At 33.3% G+C, this 13,781-nt stretch overlaps 1 protein-coding gene and 2 non-coding genes across 4 annotated transcripts in view; all 3 read right to left on the reverse strand.

Annotated features, from left to right (window-relative positions):
- Positions 1-5,198: 5,198 nt before the first annotated feature.
- The window catches only part of LOC121419436 (actin-related protein 2-A), a 30,503-nt gene continuing 21,920 nt past the window's right edge, over positions 5,199-13,781 (reverse strand). For both annotated transcript variants that reach the window (XM_041613910.1, XM_041613909.1), the window contains 7 exons: positions 13,387-13,459; positions 12,588-12,724; positions 12,099-12,184; positions 11,144-11,207; positions 10,214-10,339; positions 8,882-9,034; positions 5,199-8,562 (listed from right to left, as the gene is read on the reverse strand). In XM_041613910.1, coding sequence (XP_041469844.1) covers positions 8,392-8,562; positions 8,882-9,034; positions 10,214-10,339; positions 11,144-11,207; positions 12,099-12,184; positions 12,588-12,724; positions 13,387-13,459 — 810 coding nt within the window. In that variant the 3' untranslated portion in view covers positions 5,199-8,391. The remainder of the gene's footprint in view (positions 8,563-8,881; positions 9,035-10,213; positions 10,340-11,143; positions 11,208-12,098; positions 12,185-12,587; positions 12,725-13,386; positions 13,460-13,781) is intronic.
- Positions 10,735-10,807, reverse strand: LOC121419459. The gene has a single exon (XR_005970599.1). It is a non-coding gene; the product is annotated as a small nucleolar RNA SNORD61 (small nucleolar RNA).
- Positions 12,272-12,349, reverse strand: LOC121419460. Its single transcript, XR_005970600.1, has one exon. It is a non-coding gene; the product is annotated as a small nucleolar RNA SNORD61 (small nucleolar RNA).

The following is a 13,781-nucleotide window of genomic DNA, read 5'->3' on the forward strand; positions in this document are numbered from 1 at the left end:
ATTATATCATCATGTCTGGTGTTTTATAGTTTATATACATGTATATATGTGTCATTGACTCTGGCATTCAAGACAAGGTCAAGTGTTTCATAAATCATGTTGTCAGTGGCCTCAAGATTGATGACTCTGCCATTTTGAAATAATGGCCTTTGACCTTTGACCTTGTTACCCTGAATTCCCATCTTCATTCAGGGCCAAGTTTGTAGTTGATCCCTCATATTATCTTAAAGGGATGGTCCTGGCTGGAGATATATATATCTCAATAGAGTAAAATTCACAGAGCAAAATGCTGAAAATTTGATCGAAATCGGATAACAAATAATGAAATTATTAAATTTTAAAGATTTGCATTATGGTGAAACAGTTCAAGGCATGTCTTCATGAATATTCATTAAGTGGGCTGATGATTACCCCTATGACCTTTAGAAATTTGACCTCATGACCTCCAAATCAGCTCATTGTCCATCTTCAGGTACTGCGAAAGCAAGATATTTTACTGTACTAGTATGTAATCTTTGTATGTACACCTTGTATCTTTCTGCTTTATACACAGGAGGTCAATACTGGATCTTAAATCAATGAATATCTTTGCTTGGAATTCAAAACTCTGTGACACTTGGTCTTTGACCTTAATACCCCAAACATATCACTACATCAACACTATTGTATGCATGCTTGGACCATATTAAAAGTTGATTCCTCCAACAGTCCTTTTGTTATGAGAATGAAAATTTGGACAGACAAATGGACAGAAAACCTGAAAAATTTCCTTTGGCAACCATCGAAGAGTAAGATGAGTGAAGAGCAAAAAATAAAAGAGGGAAGTTATTATACTGTGACGAACATTTCTTTTTCCTACCTTTCCTGATTTCTTTTCCTAATCTTGTTTAACTTACTCCAAATTTTCCCCAAATAATGTTCATATCTCAACCAATCCCATTCCCTGAATTTTGCCTCATTTCTAACTGGTATGCCCAGATTTTATGAAGCACATAAATAACAGAGGTTCACAAACCACAAGTCTTGTGTGATTTATTATGACCCTTAGATGACCTATGACCTTATCATCCTCATGAACCACACAAGTGTGATATTACCCAATAGGGCCGTCTGCACCATCCTGTGTTTTCAAATTAGCGCGCTATTTCTGATCCAGCAAATTATCCCGATCTGAACAATCTCGAGATTATTTGCAATGGAGACGCAATTATCGCGCTAGTTCGTAGGATTAATCTCGAGATCGAATCCCAAGTCAACGTGAGATTATTTGCAAAATAGCGCGCTATTTTACGAATTATCACGCTAATTCGTAGGTGCAGACGCACTCGGGATTATTTATTCATGGCATCAGACCATAATGCATCGATGCCTCACTCGAGCAGGAATCGCTCTTCTTGTGATGGTGGAGACGGGGTTTCTTGAATCTCAAGATGAATTGCGAAGAGGGCCGATCGGGCTAAAATCTTGAGATTGATCACCATCTCCTGATTATTTGTACAAAGTGTAAACACAATGGATACAGAAATTAAAAAATGAGAGCAAGTTGAACAAATCTTGACCCTTTAAAAGAATGGTCCGGGCTGAAAATATTCATATCTAAATAAATAGAGTAAAATTCACAGAGCAAAATGCCAATTTTTTAAATCAAAATCGGATAACAAAGTTATTGAATCTTACAAGATTATTAATATACAGTTGTATGCACATCGTCATGATTAGGTGGGCTCATGTCACATCCAACCTTTCTTATGTTATTACATGAAATCATAATTGTTTAATTTTTTATACATCTGTAAATGATGTGTCTCCATTATGATGAAATAAGTTGCGATAATAAATAACAAATGCACTTAATCAGTTGTCAATCCAATTGTTTAGTTCTTGGTAAAAAAATTTGAATAAACCTAATAATTTCATATAAAAATACAAAAGAACAAGTGGGGATATGACATCAGCCCACCTAATGAATATTCATGAAGACATGCCTAGAACTGTTTCACCAAAATAATGCAAATCTTTGAAGTTCAATAACTTTATTTGTTTATCCAATTTTGATCAATTTTTCAGCATTTTGCTCCTAGAATTTTATTCTATTGAGATATAAATATCTCCAGCCTGGACCATCCCTTTAAATATTACATGTAATGTGATCAGTTTTGTTAATTGTTATACACTTTCTAGCTGATTTATTATTATTTGTTTAATATGTATACAAACTTGATTTGTTTTAACTGATAAAATTGGGGGGATGAAATTGGGGAAAAATGATAGACTGAAATATAAGGAGAGTCATAATGGCCTAGATCGGATATCCTAACCCTTAACTCCAATGGTTTCTGTATATGCCTATAATTCAATATTTTGTGTGTGTGTGTTTGTGGGGGGGGGGGGGGTATCATTGAAGCAAATAATATTGAATTAATCTGTAGGAAGAAAATTTGAATACGTCTAATTTGAGAGATGAGAAATCATGTTGACAGGTGCCAATCTCCTTCACATTTTCTTAATTTCACCAATTTTAGTGATCTGTCAATATGCAAGAGTGATTATCTAGTGATTACAGGATCAAAACATTTGTTTTATGGATTCCTAACCAGTGATGACTGACAGTAATTCATGGCTCAAAATAGTCCTGGTCTGATAGGATCTGATGTCATAAATAAACTCTTTATCTCACAAGAATTTAGTTTACTGAAGGAAAAGCGCACATGCTGGTATTTCTCCTTATTTTCATGTGTCTTGTTTGCTTTGGGGATGAAATGTGGATTATTCTGATTTACTAGAGGGGGTATTATGTGATTGAGATTATTTGTCAGTTAGTTTTGTCCTTTATCATAAAGTTGTGAAGGTTGTGAGTTCTAAAAGGCTATATGTGGTACATGTAGCAGACAATGCCATTTCTTTTCTTTCTGTTGTCATTTTGAAGAATAACATTATATACAAATTCTGTATGTCTGAATATTTAACACAAATTTGAAAAAAAAAATTGTCATATTTTACCAATTACTTGAAAATTTGGTTTGACAGTAAGGCACAAATATTTGCGCTAAATATTTTATTCAACCTAGATGCAATGGTGTATAGAATTACCATCTTAATATACCATCTTTTGCAAAAGTTCCTGACCACATAAATCATTTCTGTGTAGTATAGTCCGGGGGGGGGGGGGTACTCGACCAAAAAAGTAGTAGGTATGTGCCACGGGCGAGACAAAAAACGGGGGCCTTGCAGCGGGCTTCGGAACTACAAATTTTTGTGAAAACAGGGGTCCTTGGAACTGGTCGCCTACGTGTGAGTGCGTATGCATCCCTATGGAACAGGCATACGTGCATGCAGCTAGCCCGGCGGCACAGGTCGCTCGTGCAGAGGTGATGGTCAAACAGCACTTTGCAGCCGCTTTTCACCAAAATTGCGGCTCTTTAAAAAAAATAAATTGCGGCTCTTTGTAGCAGATCAGAGATTTCTTTCTTCTTTTTTCTCGATAAGAAAATGCTATGCTTTGGAGCGGCTTTCTTTGTTCTTTTTTTCAATAGGACAAAAATGCTATGCCTTGGAACAGAAATTTGAGTGTAAAAATGGGGTCTCCTCTGCAGCACATACCCACTATGCATTATATACTGAGTGCCCCCCCCCCCTGGAGTATAACTGTATCTGTCATTAACATTCATTTGTTGGTGTTGATTCTGTGTTTGATTTGATGTTTAAAGGGAAATTAGTTGAAAGAAATTGTCCAATAACGTAACTGGTCCTTTTGTTTTCCAAAGTATTTTTTCAAACTTTTTTTTAACAAAAGGATTAGTAAAGCTATTGGACAATTCTTTAAACTGAATTCCCTTTAACCAAATCAAACACGGAACCAACACCAACAAATAATATATTGGCCAGTTTTTAATGCATCTAGAACAGTTTGTTACAATTAAATATATGTGCTATACAGTGTATATAAAAAAAAGTTTGAAAAAGCCCTGGGAATTAAAAGATATACATGTCTGTAATTTTTGCACATATAATCTTGGGTTTGGGTCTCATCTATCCAATGAAAGTAAAAGTTTTGACTGAATGTTACTTGAGTGAACACTTTCCCTTTTTGTAAAGCTCGCAGAAATCTGTTTGCGCAGAAAATGCTTGTTTTCACACTGTGTCAAGGGGAAGGGGCGAAATCAAACACCCTGTGAAACATTTCTCATACATTTCCCTTGCACTTTTAGTCAAATGAAATGAAAAGGATACATTCAAGCATTTTGTAACAATTTTGCCACCCAAATTGAAATTTCAACACTTAGTAAGCACAACCTTTACCCTTTTTGTGCCAGCTGGATGTGAGGACATAACTAAATCTGAACAAAAGTTTATATCAGACATCTCCAGCATTTTTCACTAAGGTTTTATAATTTAAAGTGGGTTAACATTTCATTTTTCATTTAATACTTGTTTCTTCACACTTTTTCCAAGCTTGACAATGATTAACAAAATGAAAATCCAAGCCTAAGCCATTTCATGTAAATCACAGCTCAGTGTAAAGCAAATATCATCAAGATGGCCTCGGTGTGTGGGGGAGTGGGGTGGGGCGCATTGCACTCTTCGAAGTGTTTTAGGCAAGGAAACACCAAAATCATTTTTACCAGCTAAATTCCAGGTGTTCTTCATGATTAAGGTCTACTTTTATTCGCATAGCTATGTCAAAGTTCTGAGCAAATCATTTTTCACTAACTTTTCAAAAGTAAGTGGTGCTCACTCAAGCGGAAATATTTTTTGACAGTTATATCATCATTTGCTTAAATGGATCTGTACCAATGTTCAAATGTGGAAAAATCTTCAGGATATTACAAATTCATGATTTTACAGGATTTTTCTAAGTGTAAAACTTTTTTGATACGCACTGTATACATGTAAATTAAATAAAATTCATGATCTACTACATAAAATGACATTTTCAGCATTTTACTTATTCCATTCCCTTTTTTTCAAACCATCTCCATATTTCAGTCCAGAGTACCCTTAACATATTTAGCTTTATTTGAAAAAAAGTCTAAGATCTTACTCCTGTGAATGGAGTTTTAGATGATAAAATTATGTGACCTTAATTATTCACTCAAACAGATAATTAAAATAAAATTGTAAAATTAATAAGATCTCAAAACAATTGAAAAAACAAATATTTCAATCCATGAAAAAAAAACCAACACATAACCAATTAATACTATTTATGCTTTCATTTTATTATCAATAGACAATCTGCAAATACCAATAATAATATACTACACATATAATTGTGGACACAAACAATTATTTAATGTGACAGACATGTTAACTACAAAGTTTAGACTAGAATCCTAACAAGTCTCTATTATCAGGGTGGTGAATTGAAGGCACCCACAATATTACATAAAGATCATATCTGGGTAGTCTATTATAAAGCTGTTTGTCAGTTATGCCTAACTTAATGAACAACCCTTCTATGAGTGCCAAATCAAATTCTCAATCATTTTCATTCCCTTCAAATAAACTTGAAAATCCATTATTTAAAGTTTTTTTTTTTTAAATTGCCCGCATATAAAATTCAATATTCTCTTTTAAACTTGATTTAACACTCCCATAATATTAAAGCAAGGAAAACTTGTGTTATATCTCATCTAGGTTCACCAGTCAGGAGAACAGCTTTATAAAACAGCTCCTGGATATTCACATCTTTATTATTTCAAATAGAACATTTTAGCTATCATTATTGAAAAGCATAATTATCAATTCCTTTGAACAGAACTTAATGTGTGTTCATAAAGATGAAACCATGTATTGACTGGAGCATGGTAATCATAATAGGTTGAAATAGACAATAGTTACTAATTATCACAATTTATTAGATTATTGAAGGTAATGTATTATTCTAATGTTCTCTTGTTGCATTTAATATTCCAGTCAAGAGTAAAGTCATGAAAATCTTTCCAAACAGAAATGAAACTAGGAACATTATCATGTATTATAATATATTAACCAAACAGATACAAATAATCAAATGTTAATTGCAGTCTCTCCTTCTAACAATAAATGAAGAAGTGGATGGAGAGAATGAAATCAGAGCATTACTCCTTTTACAATAAAAAAAAAATACATATAAAAAAATCTATGTGCAAAATATATATCAAATCAATTTACACTATAAAGATCATTTACCTGCACTACTATACATTATTCATATACATGTATAAATTTAGTAAGATCTAAAGAATTTGGAGTTTTCTGTTTTTTTTCAGAGAGAAATAATAATTCATGATCTCTTACTTAACAAAGATACCCATTCAAACTCTCTTATTTTCTCTTTTTTCTTGTGTGCCTCGGAATATAATTTTTCTACATAGATGGTGCTGTATAAATGTTATATTCATTGTTATTATTACCATCAAAGTGAATAAAAGAAAGTTAGTGAAAAGGAAAATATGGGAGGCTACTAATATGGCAAGTTATGAACAGAAATGATGGCTACATACAAACCACACATACCTCACATTAATCACTCCAGTGGTAAATGGTGTGACATTTCTAAAACCAAAATGGAAGATCTCAATGCTGCTTAAATAATGAATAAGAAAGCAAAGAATAAAATGTGTGAAGTTATATAATCATATCTAATGACTTAATATTTGACAGTTTACTATTTGTAGTGCTTGAGTACATTTAAGATATCCAAACCTACTCATCTTCATCTATAAATGTCAGATTCTGTGAATTCATTAAGTCTTGGTATCTAATTGATATATTATGGAAACCCATATTAAATACTCATGTATAAAATGGATGATATTTGGGAAACAACCAAATGGAAAACATTTACTCCATTCTCTAATGGATCTTTGGTAGAATAAAAAGTCCTACATTTTTTTTTATCAACAATACACATGTATAAGGTATTGTTACTATGACAACATGAAATAAGTTTTCTTCAAATTATCATATACATATATATGACTGTATAAAATCTGTACAATAAATCTTAGAATGACAAGAATGTCCATTATTCTAGAAAATATTTCTTCGATCTTTGATAAAAAGAGGGCATATCATGTCCATGGTGCAACAACTGCTTTAATGGTACTACACTTTTGTCATGGATTTAAACAAATTTTGGGGTAAAATGTGACTGGGCCTTGGTAGGAGACCATAACACAAAGAATAACCATTGCAAGCACTGTGGTGAAGTGGTTTGGACCCATGCTTTGTAATCAGAGGGTTATGTGTTCAAATCCCACTGCGGCCTAAGCATCTTTAGGCAAGGTGTTGATCCACACTGCCACTCAGGTGTTAAATGGTATGCATAGAAATTGAGTCTTGTAACTCTTGTTGGAATGCTTCCCAGGGAGTGGAGAAAGTGCATACATTATGTGTGGGCATGCCAGGATCAAATTATCAATGTAATAATAATTGCAATCTAAAACGTTTAGATATAGAACTGTATTAAGCGCTATATAAATGTAACTATTACTATTATTAGGTTAATTTGTAAAATTGATTGCATATCAATGCAATTAAGCTTATAAATCAACCTTATATTGAGCTTTGTACTACATATATACAGAATTCTGATAACCAAATATGGGCCTACTGTAGGATACAGGTCCTCTATGGCAATATGTATAAATGACAATACATGTGGCACTTGAGTGGTATATCCATCTTACAAGCGATTGGGATAGATTAAAATCAAATTGAAATTGATCTAAAATTTATCTCTTAATTACACAAATTGAGATCAATCACAAATTGAGTTTCATTTGAACTTTTGTAACTCTGTGAGGTGGGACTCATATTGTTTCCAGTGAGCAAATATTCATTGAGGAGAAGTCAATTGTATGCTGGCTGAAAGCAGTACATCTGATACACAGCGTAACATCTCATAATCATCATAAAACCCCCACATTAAAGTGCAGTTGTTGTATTATGAAAATTAGCCATGATGTTGAGATAAAATGAGCTCTTTAGACAAACAGATTGATAAGAAATACTCTGATGTCATAATCATACACTACATGGGTCAATCACAATTTATGCCTATCTTATAACTTACATGTACCTGATCAATCATTTAATATTGCGACTATATTGAAAAAAATATTTCGCCATGGGTGAGGGAACAAAACATAGAGGAGTATTTACAAAAAGAGATAAAGACCACCTGTCTTCAAAGACATTTGAGTAGTCTTATACACTTTTTACTAATCTTGCACCAGAAAGGAAAGTCTTTTGTAAAAGGAATGAGCACTAATCAGAAGAAAAATATATAGACTTGCCACTGTACTGCAGCAAGACTTGTCACTGTACTGCAGCAAGTGACTTTCAATATGTAGAGATAATGTTCTTTTGTATGCAGTCAGATGGTGCACTATAAAAGAAGGGGTTCTATTTTGGACCCACTCCTAGCTTCTCCAAACATTTGAGGCCTTTTTCATTGTACTCTTCCCTTGAGATCCAGAATGAATCTTTGTCTTTCATGATGTCTGCTAGAACAGCTCCACCAAGGAACACCATGTGTTTACGTCGGGGTGGGTCCTCAATCCTTAGCTTGAATTTCTGAGGTAAAAACAATTCACATCAAAAAAATGTTACAAGCATGGATAACAAAATTGTGCAGGTCTGATCTCTTGATGTTTTCTTGAGGAAACATTAATCATTCTTCCAATAGTAGTGTTATTACCCATGTCAATGCTCAATGAACTGGATCCATTAACTTTCAGAGTTATGATGGCAATTCAACAAATACCCCCATCATGGCCATAGATCACTGAACTTTGTCACGTGAACCTGAAACTCACACAGTAATGTTCACTGGTTCTTGATTACTCTTATGTAAGATTCATGAAATAGATCTATATACTTTCAAAGTTCTTACCGATAATTTAGCAGTATCGCCCTTCAGTACTCGCTCAAGGTAGAGTTGTTTGATCTCTCTTTCTAAACGGGATGGGAAGCCTGGATACATGGTAGAACCACCAGATAATACTATGTGCTTGTAAAACTCAGATCTGGTATCAATATCAGCAGCCTGAAAAAAAATCATTCAAAAAGGTTTTTTTTATCTTTGATTTTTTTAAAACCAAACCGGAGAGTGGTGGTATGAATATACAATGTACAAGAATGCTAAAAAACACAAACACCTTCATGGTGAAGTTAACTTCTATAAATTTTTATTTTTAGACAAACTTGTGATGTTAAGAATTACCCTTCATAACCCCTAGAGGATGTTACAAAAGCAACAGTTCTCAACCAATAGAATTGAATTGATAATAAATAGATATTATTCTTGTCTGATATAAAAAAGAACATTATCTCACCATCCCTAGTCTAAAACTAACCAGGCAAAGGAATCCCATGGTACTGTATAATTGGCTATGCCTTAATAATGTAAGTACATGTATGGTAATGGGTGCTTCATTGTATTTAACTGATTCTGATATTGTATTATAATCTACTTCAAGACATACAGGCTTTATAATATATATATTAGAAAATTAGCCATTCCTATGAAACCACTGAATACATCAATATACAGGATTCAGCCAAGAGATTAGGTGAACTTCAATTTGTGACTTTTTTTCTAATTACAATGGATATCACTTTCAGACATTCAGAACTTCTTAGAGGTATTTCAAATTCTCTTCATGAAGTACTTCTGTAAAAGGAAGTCATCCTTATGTCTGTACGTACATTCAAAGGTAATCTTAGTATGCATTTTATGAGCTTTTCCTTTCCTTTTATTTCGGGTTCAGAATAAAAGGTTTCATTTTCATTTCATTTCAGCACAGGTCCTACCTCAGGTAATTCATTAAACAAACTAATCCATGATGATTTTTTTTTAATTTTTAAGAGGATTATTGTCCTGGCAATTATGTTATTTGACTTCCCTCGGTCATATATTAAAAATGTGACAACTACACCTTTATTTTTGGTTCCAGACCTATCTTCCTCATTATTTGTGTGCTATAACCTAATATTTAAATCAACTTTGATATTGAATTAAAATTTGAAAAGACCTCTCTAAACTATGATACAGCATTAATGATCAATTAGTAATCTCATGTCAAAGACCCCCTGAGGACCATTCCATCATGAAAGTTGCTTATGAAATAACCCATTGAATATAAAAATATTTAACTATCAATTGTTTCTATTTAATGTCCAAGACCACTTTGTGCAAATTGACCCCCATTTGATAGATTATTACATTGATAGTATTGAAGAGTAATTCTGAAATTCCAACTGCTTCCTGGTTGATAAGATGTGGTTGAAAGAGAGCTTCAGGAGCACCAAACCTTTCACCTCCGACCTTTATCTGACGTCCATCAGGAAGCTGAAAGGTAAAGCAATACAACTTTAGTCTAGGAAGTTATCCATAATAAAACTAGTAACTACATTAAACCAGAGTGGTGACCCTTTCTTCTCATCTGCTGATTAGCATTAGCTACAAGTTGAATCTCATCTTTGAAAATTAATATTTTTAATTGTTAAAGGGGAAGTTTACCCTTATGATTGGTTTAATAAAAGCAGAAAAAATTAGTTGAAATATTGAAAGGTTTGATGAAATCCATATTAAGAGAATGATTTATGATTTGTGAAAGGTTGTTTATAATGCAGTGTAGAACTTTTCTTTGCTCACAAGCTGAAGTATGTAGGGGCAAAATTTGTAAGAGGTAAGGGATAGTTCAATTTGTGAATTTTTCTTTCTACAATGCATTTTTTGTTCAGACATTCAGAACTTCTTAGAGGTATTTCAGATTTTCATCATGAAGTATATCTGTTAAAGAAAAGTCATCCTTATGTCTGTATGTCAATCCACAGCTAATTTGACTGTGTATTTTGTAAACCAATTTTTTGGGAGGGGGAGAGCTGAATGAAGCAATGAAAGTGCAAAAAGATAATAAATTGACTAAATTCTTCTAAAGGTCACATATACTGGACATAGATAAGCACACATGGGACTACCCCTGATTATCAGCAAGGTAGTTTCAGTTGTTACATTTTTAGTGTGAGGGCAATGGAAGAGCAATCTTTTTGCAGTGGGCCATGTTTATGAACAATATCATGAACATAATTTGATTGCTCTCTGTACTACAACTTGCACTTATATATTGATGCATATTTAATCTTTACTTACTGTGTAATTCTCTACAAGTACTGTAGTCTCATTTGCAAGCTTTTGTTCTTGTTCCACGTTGTACCTAAACAATAATAACAATCATATTTTAAAATTCAGATTATATCAAAATGATTTTTTTTAAAAACAAAATCACCTCTTCTCATACCCAACTCCATTTGTGCTCTTGAAAAAGCATTTATGCAATGAGCGTTCCTGGGTTTTTATCCATGTGGTTACCATGGCAACATAATTTGTGACATGTATGTAAAAATGTGTCTTGCACATCTTTAGCTCAAGATCTATGTGTGGTAAATTTCACGAGAATTGGTTAAAAAGTAATGATGTAGTTTGAACTGCAAGATTTTTACCCAATTTTCGCCATATAATATGTTTTTACTATGGCAACATGAATTCCGACACAAGCAAAAAATATGTCCTGCAATCTTTACCTCAAGACCAGAGTGAGAGCCAAAATTCACGAGAGTTTGTTCAAAACGAAAAAGGTAGTTTGAACAGCAATATTTTTACCTTATTTTTGCCAAATACACTGTTACAATGGCAACACAATTTTCAATAACAGTACATGCGACAAAGTAAAAGTAATTTGAAGAACAACATTTGCAACGGATTGACAAACTGATTCCTATGAACTCTTTTTCCTTAATATTTTTCTTAATCATTTTTTCCTTTCTTCTCCACAATTGTCTGCCCAATTCTCCTTCATTCTTTATCTTATTATTTCATATTGTGCAATATTGTAATTCAGTACTAAGCTGAAAATCTTTTTTTATCGTGTAAACTGATTGTAATTCAGCCTATGGGCTACAATGATCATCTAATATTACTTTACCCTTCAAACTTTGTTGGCGAGGTATAATAAAGAGCTTTGAGAAAATGATAGCACGCACGAACCAAACTTTACAGATGTAGCAAAGTTTGTATGCTTCTCTGGTGTAAACTATCAAGGACTCACCCAACATAGCATAATTTCTCTTTCATATTCCTGACAGTCTCAAAGTCTGCAGAATGGTTGAAAGCATAGCCTCGCAGTAGAAGCAACTGAAAAAAAATATATAAACTGAATCAAAAACAAGGATAAAATAGAAGTAGAGAAAGGAAACATTTCAAATACAAAATGTAGAACAGACATTCAGCACTTCTTAGAGGTGTTGCAAGAATATTTCATCCATACATAAACTCAAATGGCAAGAAAGTCATCCTTATGTCTGTTAGAGGTGATGGTGGCTTTGTCTAAACTAGTAAAGACTCTTCAGGGTTTGAGCAAGGAGTTTTACTAATCTGTGCATGCTCCAGGCAGCATATATTCAGCTTATGCAGTGGTTTATCATGTGTAGTGAATTGTATAGAGGCAAGGGGCTCCACTGCAGTGAGGTTATAAACGGCTATTCAAATATTTTGAAAAAGTGAACCAGAAGCTATTTTAATTGGAGTAGATACTTACTTTGATAAGATACCTGGTGATATCTCTGCCAGCGATGTCTAATCTTCTAGTTAGATGAGGAAGTGAAAATCCTTCATAAACAGGACAGATATGTGTTACACCATCTCCTGAATCAACTACTACACCAGTTAATAATCCTATACATAGGGGAAACAAGGATGATGATCTTACTGACAGTTTTTTATTCAGGAAGAATCACAAATGGCTTTTACAATATAAAAACACATACATAAAATTCTGGCCCTGTAAACATCTACAAATAGATGTAAAGCTACAATCATTCTTTGCCATTACATGCAGATTTCTATTGCATCTTGCAATTGATGCAAGTCAGAAGCTAAAAATTTCTCAAAGAGAGTATGAGCTAGAGCCTGGTTTACTGTATAACTATTTTAACTTCAAAAGTCATTGTCTTTCAAATACAAACATGTTTTTTTTAGTTTTAAATATTTTTAATTTTAATATTGGCTGTATCATTCATAATGAAAAATAAGTTTGAGGGATGACAATAGGAGTAACAACTAATACTTGCATTCTTAGCAAAGGTTTGTGCGCATCACAAGCAGCACTTCATTTACACCATGTGTATTGATCTCTCTTTTATTTATTTAGAAAATTTGCCACTCAAAACCAAATAAACGGAATGGGAATGAGAACTACAAATTATTTCATTCACCAGAAAACAAAAAAGTACAACATACCATGATACACATTGCAAACAAGAGTTTTCACATTTTTGGCTTACAATCTACAGACCAGAGTTCAGTATAATAGGCTGAAGTATTCATTTTCTACAAACCTTGTGCATAGAGTGTAAGAACAGCTTGAATAGCTATGTAGATCCCAGCAAATCCATATTTCTCAAACATTACCTAGGGAGATATGAAAAAAACCATACATGTTGATGTAGAGGTGTTAGGGCACAGCGGATAAATATTAGGAATTTGAACCACAAGATCCGGGGTTTAGAATCCCACTACAGCACCCCTTTGGCAAGGAGTTATCTAAATTTACCACTTTCCATTTTGGTGCAGTAAATAGGAATCCTTCAGAAAGATATTCTTGAACGATTGAGCGCAAGATCAGAGAAGCTGTGCTAAAGCCAATGTAACAGTATGCAGCACTTAGAAACTATGTATCAGGCACTATTATAAATAATGCATATCATCAACCTAATTATAATTAATAATTATA

The sequence above is a fragment of the Lytechinus variegatus genome, chromosome 7, assembly GCF_018143015.1.
Source record: "Lytechinus variegatus isolate NC3 chromosome 7, Lvar_3.0, whole genome shotgun sequence".
In the NCBI taxonomy this organism is placed as follows: Eukaryota; Metazoa; Echinodermata; class Echinoidea; order Temnopleuroida; family Toxopneustidae; genus Lytechinus; species Lytechinus variegatus.